Source organism: Taurulus bubalis (genome assembly GCF_910589615.1).
Source record: "Taurulus bubalis genome assembly, chromosome: 5".
In the NCBI taxonomy this organism is placed as follows: Eukaryota; Metazoa; Chordata; class Actinopteri; order Perciformes; family Cottidae; genus Taurulus; species Taurulus bubalis.
The window spans coordinates 30,056,786-30,080,416 of record NC_136593.1 but is presented as its reverse complement, the minus strand read 5'-3'; the positions used below and the strand labels follow the sequence as shown (position 1 = coordinate 30,080,416).

Genomic DNA, 23,631 nt, shown 5'->3' with positions numbered 1-23,631 from the left:
GAGGTGAGGAGAGTCTGGAGGACACACTGCAGGAGGAAATGGGAGTTGTCCCAACCTTAGAAAGTACAGCAATGGCTGAGAGTCTGATGAGACAGTCCATGGAGAAGCTGTACACTTTGCTGGATCCCAGGTCTAAAAAGATAATTATATCTGTCTGATATTTATGTGTTCAGGACATTTCTGACAACATCCAAATAAAAATATCTTAACTTTACCAATTCAGATATTTTACCATGTAAAAAGTTGTACTGATTTTGTATCTTTCAAATAGATAATTTCTAACATTTTGCTAAAATTATGCTTCAATTCAAACAGTTGATAAATACAACAGTTGATAAATACAACAGTTGATATTGTAGTTCATATCCTGCTCATTGGAAATGTGTTTTTTCTTGTTCATATGGTGTGCGGTAAACAAATTATTTCCTTTTTAAGTTGCACTGAAATTAAGTCATTTAGTGTGTTCTTGGTCACATCCAATTGAAAGCTGGACCAAAGTGTTTGCTTTCATTCAATTACAATTAGGTCAAATAAAAAGCCTCACGTTGTGAGTACAGTCTGGACAGTCTTTCTCTCTCAACGCCTCAATAGGTAGATCTTTCCTGTCACCGAGGCAGAGGTCAGGGATCTTGGGCTTAAAAAGGTTGGTGACCACTAGCCTAGAGTATTGGGAAGGACAGCACAATGTATATGCGAGCCGGTTCCACGCAAGCCGGTTCCACGCAGAGCCTTCAGAAGACCATCAAAAGGGAAAGTCCCAGAACAAACACCTTGAGAAGTAAATCCTCCACCAACGTGTCCATCTTGCCACTAGAGGGCGACACAGACTTATTATTATTATTCTGAATGAAGTGTTTCTGGAGACTTCAAAACGTTTCTTTGTTGCCACATCATCTCACACATGCAGCTGCAGGAGTTGTTGTTGAAGAAAGTTTTATTTTCATGACTTGACACAGTCTTGTTTTCTCCTTGTGGACTAGAAGCTGCTGCTGATCCACCAGGTCTCTCAGGAGGAGAAGCTGCTGCTGATCCACCAGGTCTCTCAGGAGGAGGCAGCGCGAGCCACTCAGCACATCAGTGAGCGGCTGCCCGGACTCTCCGTTGTGTGTCCCGGACTCTCCGTTGTGTGTCCCGGACTCTCCGTTGTGTGTCCCGGACTCTCCGTTGTGTGTCCCGGACTCTCCGTTGTGTCCCGGACTCTCCGTTGTGTCCCGGACTCTCCGTTGTGTGTCCCGGACTCTCCGTTGTGTGTCCCGGACTCCTCGTTGTGGGTCGCCTTCGTGGTCCCTGGTTCCTGTGAACACAGCTGTGCATGGAGTGAAGCCCCGCATGATGTGGGTCCTCCTCGCGGTGCTCCTGGCCGCGGCGGGTCCTGATGGGAGCTGCGGTTGCCAGCTGCCGCGCGACTGGCGGCAGCAGAGCGACGCGTGCCGCGCGGAGCTGGCGCAGATCATCGTGTTCGCCAAGGTGCTGGCGCTGCACCAGGAGCTCTACAACGTGTACGACAACTACCTGCCGGTGCAGCCGTCCGACCCGCAGCTGCTCTTCTCCGCAGAGGTGGAGCTGCTGTGCGACCAGGCGTGGGGCAGCACGCTGGAGGTCCCGGCCGGGTCCCGCTTCAACATCACCGGCCTGGGCTTCTTCAGCTGCTTCTCCTACAGCGTCACCAGCAGCAACAACTACTACTTCTTCCTGAGGTGAGCCGTGTTCACCTGCTGCCCGCTATCTATTCGTTATGCATATTCATAGTTCATATGTTTAAGATGAATTCCCAACAACAGAATAATCTCGGCTGAACGTTATGTAACTGATGCCACAGACCTCTTACTGCACTGCATAACAGGTTAATGGTTTATAATGACTGATCTGAAAGGAAACTACAATAGTTCAGTCTCTATAAACATGTGATGTTGAGTTGGCAAAACTAAATGATTTGGTAAATAAATGTGCATTAATGCACACACACCATCAGTTCCTCCAGCGCTCTAGAAGCAGTGACTAGTTGATGCAATGTATGCATCCAACCAGTCATCAGTTATGTTTAGAGTTTGACTGAATTTGTCTTGAATTACAAGATTGGCATGTTGCTGTTATAGTGAACAGTTGAAAATAAGTAGAGAGAGGGAAGGACACTGATTGAACTGGGTTGATGTTTCCAACTGTGTGTTTGAACTGCTAATCCAGCCATCACCTTGTAGAGTATTGTATGAATATAACATCCATCACCTTGTAGAGTATTGTATGAATATAACATCCATCACCTTGTAGAGTATTGTATGAATATAACATCCATCACCTTGTAGAGTATTGTATGAGTATAACATCCATCACCTTGTAGAGTATTGTATGAGTATAACATCCATCACCTTGTAGAGTATTGTATGAATATAACATCCATCACCTTGTAGAGTATTGTATGAATATAACATCCATCACCTTGTAGAGTATTGTATGAGTATAACATCCATCACCTTGTAGAGTATTGTATGAGTATAACATCCATCACCTTGTAGAGTATTGTATGAGTATAACATCCATCACCTTGTAGAGTATTGTATGAGTATAACATCCATCACCTTGTAGAGTATTGTATGAGTATAACATCCATCACCTTGTAGAGTATTGTATGAATATAACATCCATCACCTTGTAGAGTATTGTATGAATATAACATCCATCACCTTGTAGAGTATTGTATGAATATAACATCCATCACCTTGTAGAGTATTGTATGAGTATAACATCCATCACCTTGTAGAGTATTGTATGAGTATAACATCCATCACCTTGTAGAGTATTGTATGAGTATAACATCCATCACCTTGTAGAGTATTGTATGAATATAACATCCATCACCTTGTAGAGTATTGTATGAGTATAACATCCATCACCTTGTAGAGTATTGTATGAGTATAACATCCATCACCTTGTAGAGTATTGTATGAGTATAACATCCATCACCTTGTAGAGTATTGTATGAGTTAGGGCTGGAACAACGAATCGATAAAATCGATTATCAAAAGAGTTGGCAACGAATTTCATTATCGAGTCGTTGTGTCGCGCGATTATTACGGCAGTCAATAAGTTGCGCAGAAGAAGCAACTGGCCTGCCAGCGTTTCTGAGATGGGAGTGAGACACTGAGAAAAGCTGAGGTCTGATCTTCAATAGAACATCTAGGATGTGACGAGTCGAGTTTTGGCCAATCAGCGTTTCCCTCTAACTTGTCGTTAAAGTTCCGTTATGTTCCGTTACAGTTCAGTCTTGCTTGTAAAAACCGTAACGTGATGAAACATGCCGTCACCCCCCGTCTGGTTCAGTTCACCAGTCACTCTTAACGTTGAACCGGCTCACCGAAGAGGACGCTCTATATGCAGAGCAGCTTGATGCAGCTGAGATGAGGTGGAGCTGGGCCTGAAGGTGGAGGTCAGACAGACGTGAGAGGAGCAGCACAGCTTCCCTCTGTCCAGTGTTTCATACATATTGATAAAGCAGTATTTCATACATATTGATAAAGCAGTGTTTCATACATATTGATAAAGCAGGGCATGCTAAAAGCAGGAGATCAATTACAGTCAAAAGGGATCACATGCCTATATATTTGGCAGATGTAAAGCATACATGTGTATGTTTTTTGTGTTCGTCCATTTTTATTTTATTAGATTTTTTATCCAATTCACCGAAAAAATAATCAACCGATTAATCGATTATTAAAATAATCGTTAGTTGCAGCCCTAGTATGAATATAACATCCATCACCTTGTAAAGTATTACATGAGTATAACATCCATCTCATTGTAAAGTATTATATGAATATAACATCCATCTCATTGTAAAGTATTATATGAATATAACATCCATCACCTGGTAAAGTATTATATGAATATAACATCCATCACCTGGTAAAGTATTATATGAATATAACATCCATCACCTGGTAAAGTATTATATGAATATAACATCCATCACCTGGTAAAGTATTATATGAATATAACATCCATCTCATTGTAAAGTATTATATGAATATAACATCCATCTCATTGTAAAGTATTATATGAATATAACATCCATCTCATTGTAAAGTATTATATGAATATAACATCCATCACCTGGTAAAGTATTATATGAATATAACATCCATCACCTGGTAAAGTATTGTGATTGCCAATAAAAACCAGCAGCTCTGTCGTGGACTGAAGGACTCTGAGGATTCAATCAATCGTCGGCCAGAAAGGAAGCATTCAAAAGTGGAAGATTGGAACCATCCTCACATGTTCTCTTCAGCATCTGTCCATGTGATACCATATTGATTTCCCGGATATTAATAATATATTTAATAACCTGCCAAACCTTCCACTCAGATTTAAAAAAAAGTATGTGGCAGGTTAATTCTTACGTGTCTGTGTTGGACAGAAACAACACTGTTACTCAGGAAACGTTGCATTCCAGCCAGAGTAATTACAGAGCCAGACATTTCCCAAAAGCTAAAGGTAAAGCGGTGCAGGACCACCTCTTGTCCTGCTGGAACACAGCAGTTTGCTGCTCGGTGGAGGGAACGCGTGCTGACAAGCCGTCCCGATAGTTCTCTCTCTAGGAGATGAAGAGCTGGAGAGCATTCCTGAAGCTTGAGGGTGAGGGTCTGCAGCAGAATAACTTCAATACTGTTCTTTATATGTCCGACTTCATATGGACAGAATCACACTCGCATTGTGTGATGATGGTTAAGATCCGTTTAAGATGACATCACTGGCTTTGGTGAAGTGCACCTCCAGGCAGGACTTCACTGTTGTGGTGGTATCTGGATGTTATCCCATAATCAGCCGTGGCGACCAGCATCGGAAACCTCCTGAAGCTAACGTCACAACAAAGTTGTGTTTAAGTGCAGAGATTAAGAAGCACTGATTGCTCCAGTAAACCAACGCAGTGATCTTTTGCCAGTGGGTACCAGGGATATGATGGAGAGAGCAATTCCCCAAAAGCCCTCATGCTCATTTTCCTTTCCATTAAACTTTAGCCCACAAGCACGTCGACCTTTAGAAACCAGACCGGGTTCAGATGAGTAAATACAGTTTGTGTCCAACTTCAGTTTCTGTTCGGATTCAACAAAGGAGAAATAACATCCTTTAGGAATAAGCCAACCTGGACAATAAACCAACAATAAACCAAAAATAAACCAACAATAAACCAAAAATAAACCAACCTCGACAATAAACCAACAATAAACCAACCTGGACAATAAACCAAAAATAAACCAACAATAAACCAACAATAAACCAACCTGGACAATAAACCAACAATAAACCAAAAATAAACCAACAATAAACCAAAAATAAACCAACCTGGACAATAAACCAACAATAAACCAACCTGGACAATAAACCAACAATAAACCAACCTGGACAATAAACCAACAATAAACCAAAAATAAACCAACAATAAACCAACCTGGACAATAAACCAACAATAAACCAAAAATAAACCAACAATAAACCAACCTGGACAATAAACCAACAATAAACCAAAAATAAACCAACAATAAACCAACCTGGACAATAAACCAACAATAAACCAACCTGAACAATAAACCAACAATAAACCAAAAATAAACCAACCTGAACAATAAACCAACAATAAACCAACAATAAACCAACAATAAACCAACCTGAACAATAAACCAACAATAAACCAACAATAAACCAACAATAAACCAACAATAAGCCAACCTGGACAATAAACCAAAAATAAACCAACAATAAACCAACAATAAACCAAAAATAAACCAACAATAAACCAACCTGGACAATAAACCAACAATAAACCAACCTGGACAATAAACCAACAATAAACCAAAAATAAACCAACAATAAACCAACCTGGACAATAAACCAACAATAAACCAACCTGGACAATAAACCAACAATAAACCAAAAATAAACCAACAATAAACCAACAATAAACCAACCTGGACAATAAACCAAAAATAAACTAACAATAAACCAACAATAAACCAAAAATAAACCAACAATAAACCAACCTGGACAATAAACCAACAATAAACCAAAAATAAACCAACAATAAACCAAAAATAAACCAACCTGGACAATAAACCAACAATAAACCAAAAATAAACCAACAATAAACCAAAAATAAACCAACCTGGACAATAAACCAACAATAAACCAAAAATAAACCAACAATAAACCAACCTGGACAATAAACCAACAATAAACCAACCTGGACAATAAACCAACAATAAACCAAAAATAAACCAACAATAAACCAACAATAAACCAACCTGGACAATAAACCAACAATAAACCAAAAATAAACCAACAATAAACCAAAAATAAACCAACCTGGACAATAAACCAACAATAAACTAACAATAAACCAAAAATAAACCAAAAATAAACCAACCTGGACAATAAACCAACAATAAACCAAAAATAAACCAACAATAAACCAACAATAAACCAACCTGGACAATAAACCAACAATAAACCAAAAATAAACCAACAATAAACCAACAATAAACCAACCTGGACAATAAACCAACAATAAACCAAAAATAAACCAACAATAAACCAACCTGGACAATAAACCAACAATAAACCAAAAATAAACCAACAATAAACCAACAATAAACCAACCTGGACAATAAACCAACAATAAACCAAAAATAAACCAACAATAAACCAAAAATAAACCAACCTGGACAATAAACCAACAATAAACCAACAATAAACCAAAAATAAACCAACCTGGACAATAAACCAACAATAAACTAACAATAAACCAACAATTAACCAACAATAAACCAACAATAAACCAACAATAGACCAACAATAAACCAACAATAGACCAACAATAAACCAACAATAAACCAACAATAAACCAACAATAAACCAACCTAGACAATAAGCCAACCTGGACAATAAACCAACAATAAACCAACCTGGACAATAAACCAACAATAAACCAACCTGGACAATAAACCAACAATAAACCAACCTAGACAATAAGCCAACCTGGACAATATAATAGGCACAAAGACGGCATAAGCTGCCATTTTCACTCCTCTTTACCGTACATGGGAATGATATCAATCTTCTCCTCTACGTCTTATAAAAAAAGTAAATACCGGTATTGAACCTTTTAGAGAGGAATCACTATTCACATTCAATGTCACTATTCACATTCAATGTTTCATGAAAATTGAGTCGAGTTTCAAGAGAGTTGTTGTGGCCACTCTGCAGTCCAGACGCTGTATGAGCCACAAGTCAAAGTTCTCATCGCTGTCTCCAGTGAACGCCTGTTTCCTGAGAATAACCAATCAATCACATGACTCCCTGGACGCAGCGGCTGTGAGGCTGTGGTCTCCCTCAGGACTGTAAGGAAACACACGCTTCTGCTTGAGCTGTAGAACACTAATACATTGGGGTGTGCATGTTCCAACATTACATTGTGTCAATACATTGTAAAATATAAGTTTATGTTTAGTTATGTTTTCATTGTCCAGACAAGTTCCTCTGGATCCACGATTCCTTCTGACCTCTTGGTCACTGTGCTACTTGACCTTTGACCTCTTCTGGAGAAGCAACACATCATCGTTCTGTGTGCTCTCGTAACACACACACACACACACACACACACACACACACACACACACACGCACACACACACACAACCCAACGTCTCTGAGGGATGTGAGATGAGATCCAGATGTGTGGAGCAGACTTCAGGACTTCCTCTCTCATGTTGTAGCAGACGATATGAACCATGCAGTAAATCCTGTTGGCTTGTAGTTTGCTGGCTTGTCTCATCCACATAATGCTTGAATGTTAATAAAAATAAACCAGGGACCGCAAACAATTCTGAATGTAGTTCACTTTTCTCTGTTTTATTATTGACATGTGTCTGTCAACTTTATAGGATGAAGAGGTAAAACCTTGTTTGCTTCCATTTAAAATCCTGACAAGAAGATGATGAAGATGATGAAGATGAAGTGTTACAAGTTGTCGTTGACAAGCTGTTTACCACATGTTCATTCTCCATGAAGCCATCCTCCTGTGTTCTGTGCAGGATGGATGAGGACTACAACATCATCCCCCATGGAGTGAACTTCCAGGACCCCATCTTCCCCGACACGGCGGAGAACCACCGGACGTTTGCCAGCCTGTTCCAGTTCGCCAACTGCACGGCGGGTACCCACGTCCACAGCTACGCCCCGGAGTGGGAGGCCCAGGAGGACAGCCGGGTGAGTGGTCCATCAGAACCAGCACCGCTAGCTAGTGAGTGTTGATAGGAGGAGGACAGATGCATGGTGCTCCTCAAAGGGTTTGGGGAAAGGAGACAGATGTTCTTGAGGTCCAGAGGTCCGCACATCTCCTTTCACACTCTTTACTATTGACAGAAAAGTTCTTTTGGTAAACTATAACACAAGCTTCACTTTTTGTACAGAAACATGAAAACAATCCTTCCCTTGAGCTGTAGGAAGCACGATGGAGACATGATTCATATGTGCGTATCCTCCTATACGTTCTTGGACTATTTTAAAAGGATCACTCTTCAGTGCATGACCAGAGGCGTTTTAAATACTGATGATGCATGAGCTCACGTTTCCTTCCTGAGAGATGTCATCACCTCTGCATTGATCTCCAGCCTTGATGGAGACTCGCCATGTGGTTCCTCAGCTCAGCTGCTCTGGACCCGAGCCGGAGGTTGATTACGATCCATCAGAACTGTGGTATCCATATAACTGCTTTAAGTGAGCCACATATAGCCGCTGTTAAGGACTATGTCTGCTGTTATTATTATTATTATTATTATATATCTATCTCAATGTAACTGTAATTAGCTTCATATTCAAGCTCAAGTCTTTATTATTAGCATTATCATGACACTTGTGTTGTATCACATGACAAAACATAAAAGCTTATCATGTCTTCCGCTCAGAGGCAGCTTCATATTCATATTCATACTGTGTCTGGTATCCAGACCTTTCCACTGTCCCTGCAGCTTCATATTCATATTCATATTGTGTCTGGTCTGCAGACCTTTCCACTGTCCCTGCAGCGTGGCCTGACCCTGGTGCACAGAAAGACCGTGACGACGTTCCACTTTACTTGACATGACTTGATTGTTCTGCTCTTGAACTTCACTATAAAGTTTCATTCCCCGTTCACATCCCTGATGGGCCATAAGTAAGAGCACATGGGTCCACAGCTAATATCTCAGCAGTAATGCACTAAGCAGCCTGTGGGCCGGCCGCCAGCCGCACATTTTTAACATTTCCTCAAAACCCCCAGCGCTTGTTATCTGATGGCAGGGAGCATACATCAGGCTTTCACGCCGTCCTGTGTGGAAGCTCTAGGATCTGTGGAGGAAATCCACACTCAGGCAGCTGGAGCCCATTGTGTCCCCGAGGAGGAGTTCATGTCTCAGGAAGTCACAACGGGCTCTCGGGCCCTGCTGGGGCAGCGCTGTGTCTGTGGCTGCTGCTTCACGATTAGGGCATGCAGGATGGTAACACTTAACGGGTTCCATGAACCCGCCCACAAGGAGGAAGGTTCCCAAACGTACTTCATAGTTCACCTCCTCTCCTTTCTCTCTTCCCTTTTCCTTCTTTCCAGGCTGCAGGCAGCCAAAAACGTTGTTCCACTTTCTTTGACTCACTCAAACACAAACAATGGAAAATGCTAAACGCCTCGTCAGCCCAAAGAAAGAGCATGCCAGACGTGCTCCCTCATGAGTTATCTGAAGGAAATCAGCATCAGAACAAGAGATCTGTCAGCTGCTGCTTCATAAATGTCTCAGGAACACACGATTATTTAGTTATGGGATAACGCTCATTCAAAAGGCAGCGTGAGATATAAATCTGTTGGATATTTTCACATAATCTGATACAAGTAACCTCAAAGCAATGGATCAATTATGTGACAGTTCAGTGTTCAGATGATTCATATTAACCAAAGCCCCTCCCCCTTCTCTGATGTTCCAGTTGTTGTGCTCCGCGGTGCAGAAGGCTCTGTTCGAGGAAGAGGAGAAGGTCTGGACTCTGTCCCAGAAGGTGCGCTCCTTGGAGAAAGCCAACGACCATCTGAGGGAGAAGGTGAAGGGCATGAAGCGTCTGCTGCGCCAGGCCCAGCGAGAGACCCCCAAGCAGAAGAAGCTCTACGAGTCCAAGACGCCCCGAGCTCACCCCGACCAGGACACCCTGGACCAGGGGGGCCAGCGCCTGAAGAAGGTCCTCTCCGGGACGCTCAAGAACTGACCTTCAGACGTCTTCACCCCAAAACAATGCTGGTTTAGGGTCCAGATGAACTAAAGGGAGATGAAGGCTTTAAATGGCTTCTTCCTCCTCGTCTCCTCACCTCTCATTCCACTATGACTGTTTCCTCTGAATAACTTCTACCTTTGTCTTTTATAGCTGATTCCTTTTCCAAACATCGGACCGAGTCTCAGATGGCGGATGCACTGCTGAACAATATGTGAACAATGTTAAAGCATTGCACATTTCATATCTAGTTACTTTCTGTGCTGGACACATCATGCATTGCATGAATATTAGAATGATTTGTTTCTTCTAAATACGTTATTATCATATTCTTCTTCTTTTGTGGGTCCTCTGGACATGAAGGGTAGTGAACATGTCTCGTGTCCCTCATCATGCTCTGACCTTGAATGACTTTACGTAAAATCATTCTTTTCTTCCTTTGCTTTTCATTTACTTGTATCTGTTTATACCCAAAAGCTATGATTCTTTAAACCAGTGAATAGTTTCTCCCAACGTCTCCGTTTATGAATATGTTCAAACCCCTTGTGCTGAATGGAGTGATGGTTTGTATTGAAGCAGAGTGCTGAGCATTCAAGGAGTCCAGCCGGTGAGCCGGCCTGGGACAGGACAGCTTTTTCTGTGTCAGAAATGAGAGTTTTGCATTTGTTATATTTTATGTATTTGCTTTTATTATTATTGTGGCTTTCTCTAAACTGCATATTGTTTTCTTGTTATCATAAATAAATGAGCTTTTATCAAACTTCTCATGTGGTGGTTCATGGGACGTCGTCCTCATAACACGAACATGTCTGTTCTATCGGCTCTTGAACCTTCTCATCACAAGCTCGCCTGCAGCCAACTGTCAGAATCCCAGGACCTGAGCCAAAGATGATATACACACCGCCTTCTCAACATAAACCACCGTGCTCAGCCGAGCTGCAAAGCAGATGTCGGCAGTGGGCCGGCCCAGTGGGGGTCCCGGAGGACCTGGCTCTCCGTGTGTTCCACACTGTTACTTTCTCTGCTCTCATTTATATTGTTCTAGTGATAATCCCAGAGCATCTGATTCGTTAATGCAGTATATCTGATTCCCTTTCTGTTCCTGTTTCACTTGAGTATTTCACTCATCGCCCTGCATGAGGAAACCCGCCAGAGAGACTCCATGGTTTCTGGAGAGGTCTTACTGAGGGCTTCACTCGGTGACGAGGTCAGGGTTTCACCAACGCCAGCAGGATTCCTCCCAGGGGACACATGACTCAACATAATACATGTTCGCATGTCTCTGGGTCCTGGAGCAAGACCCTGAACCCGCAGTGGCTCCCCAGCCCTCCTCACTGCTCCTGCTGAGGAGCGCTCAATCAGAGCCCTGATGTCAAAAGTATGTAATATGACAAACGTAATAAAGTTTAAGGTCTAAAGTCAGCGATACGTTTCCTCCTTCCTGACAACTCTGTCCTCTGCTTCCCAAAGACGAGCAGAAGCGCTGCCTCAGCATCTCTTCTCACTTTAGCAGCCGGACTCTGGCGAAGAGTTGGTGATTTTCACTGTTGCCAGTACAGGTCTGCATCATCGAGGACTGATGTGTGTGAGACAGGCCCGGGGTGGCTAATCGGGAGAATTGGGAGTTTTCCCGGTGGGCCGCTTCACTTCTGGGCCGGTTGTATTAGTTGACATTTGTCACGTTAGTCCGTCTTCTCTTAAAGTGGGCTACACACGTTCCGCATTCTGACACCGCAGCCTCTGCATGGGTTGTACCATGCGAGGAAGTTCACCCCTCCCAAATACAGTTGGTTCGGTCCGGAGCCCGTCTTTTCCAAAAGGTTTTCTCAGATAGGCTACCGATAGCTGGGCCGGCCCGACCGCAGCGATACGCGTCAGGGAGGATGGACGGGGGAAGAGGGCAGGAGGGCTGAACAAGCCAGGTTGAAAAAAAGAAAGGCATTGGAGGAGGATGCTGCCAAATGTGCCAAGCTTACCGATTTATTTTCAAGAGGACAAACACAAGTGGCAACTGGTAAAGAGAGACAAAGACCTTATGATTAGCAATGTAACTATTCGGCTAACGTTGTAGCCTTGATTAATATCGTTGTAGCGTTGTCAACCTATTCCGAAGCAAAATATTAAATTGAATTATTAAATATTAGCCTTTTTATATCACCCAAAATATGGCAATCCATAGACTTTGAAAATATTGATATATAATATTGATATTGAAGTATGCAGTAATATGACTTAATTTTTCTTTGTAGCTTCGGAGCAGCAGATAAGTCTCCTGCTGAAAATGATGAGCCCGACATTTGCAATGAGGAGGCCATGACTACAGGGACAGGTAGAGAGGATAACAGAGGAAACAATATGAATTACAGTTATATATTGTAAGAAAGAGCAGGATATGACAGTACTTGATGAACCAGTATGCATAGTTTGCTCAACTTTGCAGAACAAACTTGGAGGCGTTCATGTTAATGTGCACAGAGAAGGAAATCCTCATGTCTATAAGCATTGACACAGTTATAGATCCAGTGGCTGAAACCAGTGCACTGCTTAGGCGGTTACTGACGCTGTAGATGCTGTTGGTGCTGTTCACCATGTAACTGTATACTGTACTGTGAGTTGAACTGTAAACATTAGTTCAATATGCCTCTTTGTTGAAAAGTGGGATACGTTTCAAATGTTTTATTTATTTATTTCTTATTTCTTTATTTAATTTATCAACCTATCCTTGTGGAATAGTGGAATATTTTTTGTTAACTTCTCATCTTAAGTGGATTATTATTGTTGTATTTAACCTTTACATTATTTGTTGGACCATGGTATTTATACAAAAAAACTACAGGATAGTAAGAGCTGAACTGTTGCTTCATTTATCCAATTTCCACTACCATGGAAAAAGTGGGCCGGTCTTGAGCCTGAAATTCCCGGGCTGAAAATTGGCCCCACTCCGGCCCTGATGTGAGACCTCTGCTGTTCCAGTCAAATGCCTTTGAGCTTCAGACTTGAGCTGGAAGCTCAACCGTGAGACTCCAGAGAGGGAAAAGCCAAGAAGAGCTCAGTGGTTTATTTTCAGGCCATTGCATACAAAAAGGTCATGAGTCAACCTCGAGAGTTTGCATATTCAGTCTGGGAAACGGTTTGTCATGTCCACACTGTAACAAGTTTCTGTAGTTTTGACAGTAATATTAATGTATGCTGGTCATATTCATTCATTCATTCTATACAGCATGTTGCTGTAGATCTGCAATGCATCATGGTCAAAATTCATCCCCGGGTGAATCTTCCTGTAAATAAATGTTGTATGTCGATGGACACTTGCTTCTCTCGACACCATTTTGGAGCAAGAGCTACAACATTTCTGACCAGAGTCCACTTCAACTTCAGCAACAGCGAGGTAACGAAGCTCATTATTGTTCCTTCATATTTCCTTTTTGCCAGCATTTTGCAAATGTACAATAATTACAGACAAACAGTCTTCTCAAGTAAAGTCACCGTGTAACGCTACGTGACTTTAAGAGGGAAGAGACACTTTCCTGCACTAGTAAGCTAACGTTAGCTCCGTTTGGAGAAGTTTTGACTCTTTTCTCTCTTGCTCTTACCATGCGACACAACAGGTCACACAGCACAACATGGCGTGTGTTTTCTGAGCTACATGGCAGGGCAGACTGCAACAGCTGGTATAACGTTGATACATTGCCTCCTGTCGTGTTCGGGTCTAATCTGACCCATCTGATTGCCTCAAGACCTTATGATATCCTCCACACTAGACATTTAACATTGCTGATCACATTTCCCAAACCCCCTTGCGCACGCACACACACACACACACACACACACACACACACACACACACACACACACACACACACACACACACACACACACACACACACACACTTTTTCGCAGCCCCATATATAAAGTTGTACACATTTCAAACTTCAAACCAAAGCATCAGGTGTTTGTTATGGAACCGTCTCTGTCCTGCTCCATGTGCCCGTCCCCCCACTGAACCACACCTTCCAGACTAAACAATGCTTATCTTCTCACTTTCCCCCTAAATACACCGGGAACATCAAAGTTAGGGTTTCTTTCATGTCTCTCCTAATAAATACGGTACTATTGTCTGTTTATTTTGTGTTGCAGGAAACCTCCACCAGGCTGATGTTGGGGCCCAGGTGTCCCTGCTGAGCCTCAAGGCTCATCATGTTGGTGAGATCCCAGTACCAGACAAACACCACATGGGCTGACATCGTCATACACTGTAAAATCTGATGAGTAAAGTCAACTCAAATAGTTTTAGGAAACCGATTGCCTTGAACCATTTAAGTTAAATAACTCAAATCCTTTTAGTGGAAAAATTGCTTAAATGGAGTACTCCTAACTCAAGTATTTATTGTTAGGTATACTCAAGTAAATAAATTACTAGTACTAACTCCATTCTTTGTATTGAACTTAAAACATATTTACTATTTAAACTTATTTGTAATGTTTTTATGAACTCAGATGGAATGAATTTATTTGAACCAATATGATTATTTGGCCAAAACATTACACATAGGGCTGTGCGGTATACCGGCTCTATTTGAAACCGGTATGAATTTTTCATATACCGCATGGCCATAACGACTGTTGTCGCTCTTCGGGAGGCAGCCACCTTTATTTCTTCACCACTGAGGGCGCAGCAGTCGGAGCTACATACGTGTCATGGTTGTCATTTGTGTCATGGTTGTAACTTTAGTCATGGTTAAAACTTTATAACAACAATCAATAACCCACAACTAATGCTCTTTAACAAGGTAAAACACCACGACACAATAGTTTGTGACACAAACTATTTGTAGCACTAATAATTGTAATAATTGTGCCGAACTGCATGCTTGGTAGACTCGCCCACTTCACAACAAGCAGAAACTCCGTCGCAGGAAGAGACAGACCCTTCCGGTCTGCTGGTTAAAATAACAGTGTTATCCGATAGTACAGTGTATATTTCTCGGTAACTTTTGAAAAATCAAAGTGAAAAAACGCCGAAAAATGTACATTTACAGACACCTGTCTTAACGACAGATCAAGGATCAGCTAAGTTTTCGAACACATCCACTGTCTATGAAATCAATTTAGATCAAATGAGTTAATACAACTCATTGGAATTGATACACATAACTTGAAAGTCTACCAGAAGTTGATCAAACTCAAAATGACTGAGTCATTATGACTGCAGTTCACTTTCGAATTCATGTTAGTGTATCACTCAAGTAACTACAACTTTCCAAGCCATTTAAGTTGGGTTAGCTTAATTATTTTATTAAAATGAGCTGGTAGGTTTTACAGTGTAGTAGAAACATATTGTGGTATTTCTAATGGGAATCAGTAACCAATGTCTCTCTGTCCTTCCACTGCAGGGAAGAGGACTCCAGTTCATGAAGAGACTCAGTTCATGAAGAGACTCAGTTCATGAAGAGACTCAGTTCATAAAGAGACTCAGTTCATGAAGAGACTCAGTTCATGAAGAGACTCAGTTCATGAAGAGACTCAGTTCATGAAGAGACTCAGTTCATGTAGAGACTCAGTTCATGAAGAGACTCAGTTCAGAAAGAGACTCAGTTCATAAAGAGACTCCAGTTCATGAAGAGACTCAGTTCATAAAGAGACTCAGTTCATGTAGAGACTCCAGTTCATGAAGAGACTCAGTTCATGTAGAGACTCAGTTCATGAAGAGACTCAGTTCATGAAGAGACTCAGTTCATGAAGAGACTCAATTCATGTAGAGACTCAGTTCATGTAGAGACTCAGTTCATAAAGAGACTCAGTTCATAAAGAGACTCAGTTCATGTAGAGACTCCAGTTCATGAAGAGACTCCAGTTCATGAAGAGACTCAGTTCATGTAGATACTCAGTTCATGAAGAGACTCAGTTCATGAAGAGACTCAGTTCATGTAGAGACTCCAGTTCATGAAGAGACTCAGTTCATAAAGAGACTCAGTTCATGTAGAGACTCCAGTTCATAAAGAGACTCAGTTCATGAAGAGACTCAGTTCATGAAGAGACTCCAGTTCATAAAGAGACTCAATTCATGTAGAGACTCAGTTCATGTAGAGACTCCAGTTCATAAAGAGACTCAGTTCATAAAGAGACTCAGTTCATGTAGAGACTCCAGTTCATAAAGAGACTCAGTTCATAAAGAGACTCAGTTCATGTAGAGACTCCAGTTCATGAAGAGACTCAGTTCATAAAGAGACTCAGTTCATGTAGAGACTCCAGTTCATAAAGAGACTCAATTCATGTAGAGACTCAGTTCATGTAGAGACTCAGTTCATAAAGAGACTCAGTTCATAAAGAGACTCAGTTCATGTAGAGACTCCAGTTCATGAAGAGACTCCAGTTCATGAAGAGACTCAGTTCATGTAGAGACTCAGTTCATGAAGAGACTCAGTTCATGAAGAGACTCAGTTCATGTAGAGACTCCAGTTCATGAAGAGACTCAGTTCATAAAGAGACTCAGTTCATGTAGAGACTCCAGTTCATAAAGAGACTCAGTTCATGTAGAGACTCAGTTCATGAAGAGACTCCAGTTCATGAAGAGACTCAGTTCACAAAGAGACTCAGTTCATGAAGAGACTCAGTTCATGAAGAGACTCAGTTCATGAAGAGACTCAGTTCATGAAGAGACTCCAGTTCATGAAGAGACTCAGTTCATGAAGAGACTCCAGTTCATGAAGAGACTCAGTTCATGAAGAGACTCAGTTCATGTAGAGACTCAGTTCATGAAGAGACTCCAGTTCATGTAGAGACTCCAGTTCATGAAGAGACTCAGTTCATGAAGAGACTCAGTTCATAAAGAGACTCAGTTCATGAAGAGACTCAGTTCATGAAGAGACTCAGTTCATGTAGAGACTCAGTTCATGAAGAGACTCCAGTTCATGTAGAGACTCCAGTTCATGAAGAGACTCAGTTCATGTAGAGACTCAGTTCATGAAGAGACTCCAGTTCATGTAGAGACTCCAGTTCATGAAGAGACTCAGTTCATGTAGAGACTCCAGTTCAATTCAATTCAGTTTATTTTATATAGCCCAACTCAAATACAAGTTTGCCTCGGAGGGCTTTACAATCTGTAACATAACATCCTGTCCCGGGACCTCACATCAGATCAGGAAAAACTCCCCAATAAAGGTAGTAAAAACCCTTTCACAGGGAAAAAAAGTGGAAGAAACCTGAGGGAGAGCAACAGAGGAGGATCCCTCTCCCCGGATGGACAGAAGCAATAGATGTCATGTGACCAGAATGAATAACGTAACAGAGTTACAGCACATTACATGAATATGACATAAATTATTCATATAATGAGTAGTATGCATTGACCACGATCCATGAAGCAGAAGGAGGTAGAGAGGAGGGGCATCAGCAGGGCCATGGCAGCAGGCAGGACCGGTTCCAGGCAGCCATGAATCCATGGAAAAAGAAAGTAGAGTTAGTAATATGCATTGAAGGGACAATAATTTATCCAGAAGGAGAGAAAGAAGAGGAGGAGCGAAAGAGGAAGAGAGGAGGAGAAGAGGTGCTCAGTGTATCCTAAGATGTCCCCCAGCAGTCTAGGCCTATAGCAGCATATCTAGGGTCTGGACCAGGGCAAACCTGAGCCAGCCCTAACTATAAGCCTGAAACAGCCCTAACTATAAGCGCTATCAAAGAGGAAAGTCTTCAGTCTACTCTTAAATGAGGTGACTGTCTGACTCCCAGACTGAAAGTGGAAGCTGATTCCACAGAAGAGGAGCCTGATAACTGAAGGCTCTGCCCCCAACCTACTTTTTAACACTCTGGGAACCACAAGTAACCCTGCATTCAGTGAGCGTAATGCTCTAGTGGGGTAATATGGTACTATAAGCTCTCTAGTGGGGTAATATGGCACTATAAGCTCTCTAGTGGGGTAATTTGGTACTATGAGCTCTCTAGTGGGGTAATATGGTACTATGAGCTCTCTAGTGGGGTAATATGGTACTATGAGCTCTCTAGTGGGGTAATTTGGTACTATGAGCTCTCTAGTGGGGTAATTTGGTACTATGAGCTCTCTAGTGGGGTAATATGGTATTATGAGCTCTCTAGTGGGGTAATATGGTACTATAAGCTCCTTAAGAGACTCCAGTTCAGGAAGAAGACTCCAGTTCAGGAAGAAGACTCCAGATCAGGAAGAGCAAGTTACTGTAAATTATCCAGTAATCTTGTTACAGTGCATCTAAACACTATTCGTCATAGTATTGTGTTTTTATTCAGTCATCGAGGTAAACCCTTTCCCTCTTCCCCTCCCCCTTCTTTCTGCCTTCATCCTCCACTTAATTATTCCCTTCTTCGTCTGGCTGACAAAGTCCACAAGACAAGCGGGAGGAATTTGCCTTCATGTGTTTGTTGTTAGCGCTGCCAAGCTGTTTTTATAGCTAATGGTTAGACTCTGGCATGTTGGGTTCTTTTGCTGCATTTTCCACTCTGAATGCTTACAGCACTTTTGAGTGATCCAAAACAAAAAAGTCAGGATCTGGGTTTTTTCGGTTTCATTCTGAACTGCATGCAAAGTATTTGCTTAGTTGTTAGCGTATCTCGCTTTGAGGTCATTGTTGTTTAGGCTCCCCTGATCGACGTTCGCTATCTTAACTCGGAGGTGTTCCATGCATCTTTCTTTTCTTTCTTCTTACGGTCACTCCCCTGCACACTTCATGTTTCAACACGTCACTTTAACATACACTTTAACTTAAACACACATGTCACTTTAACATACACTTTAACTTAAACACACGCCACTTTAACATACACTTTAACTTAAAATCACGTCACTTTAACATACACTTTAACTTAAACACATGTCACTTTAACATACACTTTAACTTAAACACATGTCACTTTAACATACACTTTAACTTAAACACACGTCACTTTAACATACACTTTAACTTTAAATAACGTCACTTTAACATACACTTTAACTTAAACACATGTCACTTTAACATACACTTTAACTTAAACACACGCCACTTTAACATACACTTTAACTTAAACACACGCCACTTTAACATACACTTTAACTTAAAATCACATCACTTTAACATACACTTTAACTTAAACACATGTCACTTTAACATACACTTTAACTTAAACACATGTCACTTTAACATACACTTTAACTTAAAATCATGTCACTTTAACATACACTTTAACTTAAAATCACGTCACTTTAACATACACTTTAACTTAAACACATGTCACTTTAACATACACTTTAACTTAAACACACGCCACTTTAACATACACTTTAACTTAAAATCATGTCACTTTAACATACACTTTAACTTAAAATCACATCACTTTAACATACACTTTAACTTAAAATCATGTCACTTTAACATACACTTTAACTTAAAATCACGTCACTTTAACATACACTTTAACTTAAACACATGTCACTTTAACATACACTTTAACTTAAACACACGTCACTTTAACATACACTTTAACTTAAAATCATGTCACTTTAACATACACTTTAACTTAAAATCACGTCACTTTAACATACACTTTAACTTAAACACACGTCACTTTAACATACACTTTAACTTAAACACATGTCACTTTAACATACACTTTAACTTAAAATCACGTCACTTTAACATACACTTTAACTTAAAATCATGTCACTTTAACATACACTTTAAGTTAAACACATGTCACTTTAACATACATTTACATTAACGTTCTCTGTTTGTCTGAGAACTTTGTCCTATACTTAATGTAATACCCATTGCACTGTTGTCGTTGATTGTTGTTTGTCTCGTCTAACATCTCATGTGTAATGTTTATGCCCCTTGCGCCTAGAAAAATTCCTCGTTTGTGTAAACATTCCTGGCAATAAACGGTTTCTGATTCTGATCTCAGTACAACCAATCAGATCACGAGCCTCATGAGCATCATTAGCTTCATGAGCATAATTAGCATCATGAGCATCATTAGCCTCATGAGCATTATTAGCTTCATGAGCATAATTAGCATCATGAACATCATTAGCATCATTAGCCTCATGAGCATCATTAGCATTATTAGCGCCATGAGCATCATTAGCATCATGAGCACAATTAGCATCATTAGCTTAATTAGCCTCATGAGCATCATTAGCCTCATGAGCATCATTAGCATTATTAGCATCTTTAGCTTCATGAGCATCATTAGCCTCATGAGCATCATGAGCATCGTTAGCATCATTAGCATCATTAGCTCATGAGCATCAATAGCATCATTAGCATCCTTAGCTTCATGAGCATCATTAGCATCATTAGCCTCATGAGCATCATGAGCATCCTTAGCATCATTAGCATCCTTAGCTCATGAGCATCATTAGCATCCTTAGCACCATGAGCAGTATTAGCATCATTAGCTCATGAGCATCATGAGCATCATTAGCCTCATGAGCATCATGAGCATCATTAGCATCATTAGCATCCTTAGCTCATGAGCATCATTAGCATCCTTAGCACCATGAGCATTATTAGCATCATTAGCTCATGAGCATCATTAGCATCCTTAGCTTCATGAGCATCATTAACATCATTAGCCTCACAAGCGTTAATAGCATCATTAGCATCCTTAGCTTCATTAGCATCACTAGCCTCATGAGCATCATTAGCGTCATTAGCATCTAGCATAGACGTCACTACAGTGATGAAGTAAAGTGTTGCAGAGTATCCGTCCAATGTACATTTTTATTGTGTCCAAAAAGTCTGTTCTTGCAGGTTTGAGGTACAGTTTCAGTTTGTTGGTGGACAGATACGCAAAAACTAGTTATATTTCATCCTTACTGACCGCCAGAGGCAGTGTTTCACACTGGATATATTACGTCTCACGCTTGCGCAGTTCGAGTATTGTATACCAAAAAAGTCACGTGTGACCTCGGATGACCCCCCCAGCCGGGTATAACTTCCAGCGTCATCCTGAGATCGATCCTTCTTCATCTTCTCGCTGTGGAGGCTAACTAGTATGTTAGCTACGAGCTCCTTTAGGAGCTACGAGCTCCTTTACTTACGTAAAGGAGCTCGTAGCCTTGTGACCTCCGGTCGGAGTTGCAGGTTTCTCGCCCTCCAAAGGCTGCGACAAGCTGTACCCTCTGAGGAGCAGAGGTGTCAAAAGTATTCACATTCATTACTCAAGTAGAAGTATAGATACTAGGGTTTAAAAATACTTCTGTAAAAGTTGAAGTATCAACTCAAGCTTTTTACTTAAGTAAAAGTGTAAAAGTACTGGTTTCAAAACTACTTAAAAGTATAAAAGTAAAAGTAATGTAAGGGGAATTTTTTTAATATTAAGGACAAACTCTTAAGCCGCGTCTCAGAGGCCTATAGTGCACTACCCCACCTCCCCCAAAACAATCATTTTTATAAAGGCCATAATGACTATAATGTTTTAAAATGTTATGTTGAAAAATGTGGGATGCACTAGGCTACCCGTTTCAGCTGCATATATGCCCATTTAAAATGATCACATTTTATTACAATGCAAATACATTAAAGTACCATATGTGTACTACTGAGCATTAACATGCGTTTCATGGAGCGGAAGACATGATAACTAGTTGCCTATAAGTATTGTAATAGTGCAAAATAGGCGGTGACTCCGACACAAACACTTAAAGCTGTGGTTCTCAAACTTTTTCTGTAAATAACATAATTGTGTGACTCTTCTGTGCTTTTATAAATAACAGAATAGAGAAAAGTAAATCAGATTGCCCCATCAGACAATGTTTTGTGTAAGTTCTATCTGTGCAAAAAATAACTCATATTGAGTTACTACTAAATAGCTCATCGTGGAAAACAATAAGCTTTTATTTTTTTGCCAAACAAAACAGAATGAGTGCAGATATGTGAGCCATCAGGTTGTATCAGTATTAGTGGAGCAGTGAGCTGCTTTCCTCAACACATATGTTATAAACGGGGTTGTAGATTTGATACGGCCTCTCTCAATTCATGCTCAATATTGAGCTTAGATCTGTTTTTTTATTTTGAGAAACGCAACAGCAAGAAAAGACGAGCTCACGGAGCTCACGGCGTCGCGTCAAATCGCGCATGCGCAAGCTAACCTGTTAACGGCGTACCGTAACCATTTACCCGAAAGTACAGGCATTTGTCCTTGTATTTATTAATGACTTAGTTTTATATCCGTGTACTTTGTACTTTTGTAATATGTGAAGCCAGCAGCTCATTGTTGACTGCGGTCAAGTGAGCCCACATCCGCCGAGTGAGCCGCAGTTGCAATTCTAAATGCACCTCTATTCAAGGTGTTACGGTACGGGGGCCAGCTCCATGTCACAATATTCAAACAGCTATAAAAACAGATCCATAGACTTGTTTATAAAAATTCCACTGCAGGCTTGTTCAGGGGGACCTCTGCTATGGCCATGTGCATGGCCTCAAAATATTACTGTACAGTTTTGGAGAAAATTTAATTCAAAGTCAGCTTAAATTTCATAATGATATTCATAATTTCACAATATCGCAATATTCAAACAGCTATGAAAACAGATCCATAGACTTGTATATAAAAATTCCACTGCAGTCTTGTTTAGGGTGACCTTTGCTATGCCCATGTGCACGGCCTCAAAATATTACTGTACAGTTTTTGAGAAAAGTGAATTCAAAGTCTGCCTAAATTTCATAATGATATTCATAATTTCACAATATTCAAACAGCTATAAAAACAGATCCTAAGGTTTGTATATCGATATTCCACTACAGTCTTGTACAGTCTTGAGGGACCTCTGCTATGTCCATGTGCATGGGCTTTAGATATTACTGTACAGTTTTGGAGAAAGGTGAATTGAAAGTCTGCTTAAATTCCATAATGATATTCGAAATTTTACAATATTCAAACAGCTAGAGAAACAGATCCTTAGATTTGTATATTGAAATTCTACTGCAGTCTTGTTCAGAGGGACCTCTGCTATGTCCATGTGCATGGCCTTTGGGACACAATTGGACAACATTGTTGAGGAACGACAAAACATGGCACTTGAATTACTCCGCATCAGGTGTGTGACAGCTTTTCTTCATATTAATTTATATTGTGATATTGTACTACAAAAGATGTAACATTTCTATAATTTTTTTCATTAGTTTTGTCAACACATGGGTAATGTGTTGTTTTAATTCATTTGATTTGTGGACCTAAGTTTTAGTTTGGGCATTTTGAAGATTGAATTGACAGTGGACAGGAAATGAGGGGTAGAGAGAGAATTGGAACGTTATGTAACAAAAGTCACCATCCAGAGCCATATAAATAATCGCGGTTCACCCCTCTGCCATTGGGACACCCCTTGTTTTCATCTTGGAAATGCAA

General features: G+C 40.7%; 1 protein-coding gene across 1 annotated transcript; it reads left to right on the top strand.

Moving 5' to 3' along the window:
• Nucleotides 1–1,332: 1,332 nt before the first annotated feature.
• Nucleotides 1,333–10,271, top strand: ccdc3b (coiled-coil domain containing 3b; the record flags this gene model as incomplete). The annotated part of the gene is made up of 3 exons (XM_079218843.1): nucleotides 1,333–1,697; nucleotides 8,081–8,255; nucleotides 9,999–10,271. 3 exons carry the CDS (start codon nucleotides 1,333–1,335, stop codon nucleotides 10,269–10,271), a joined length of 813 nt encoding a protein of 270 aa, XP_079074969.1.
• Between the last annotated feature and the right edge of the window lie 13,360 nt (nucleotides 10,272–23,631).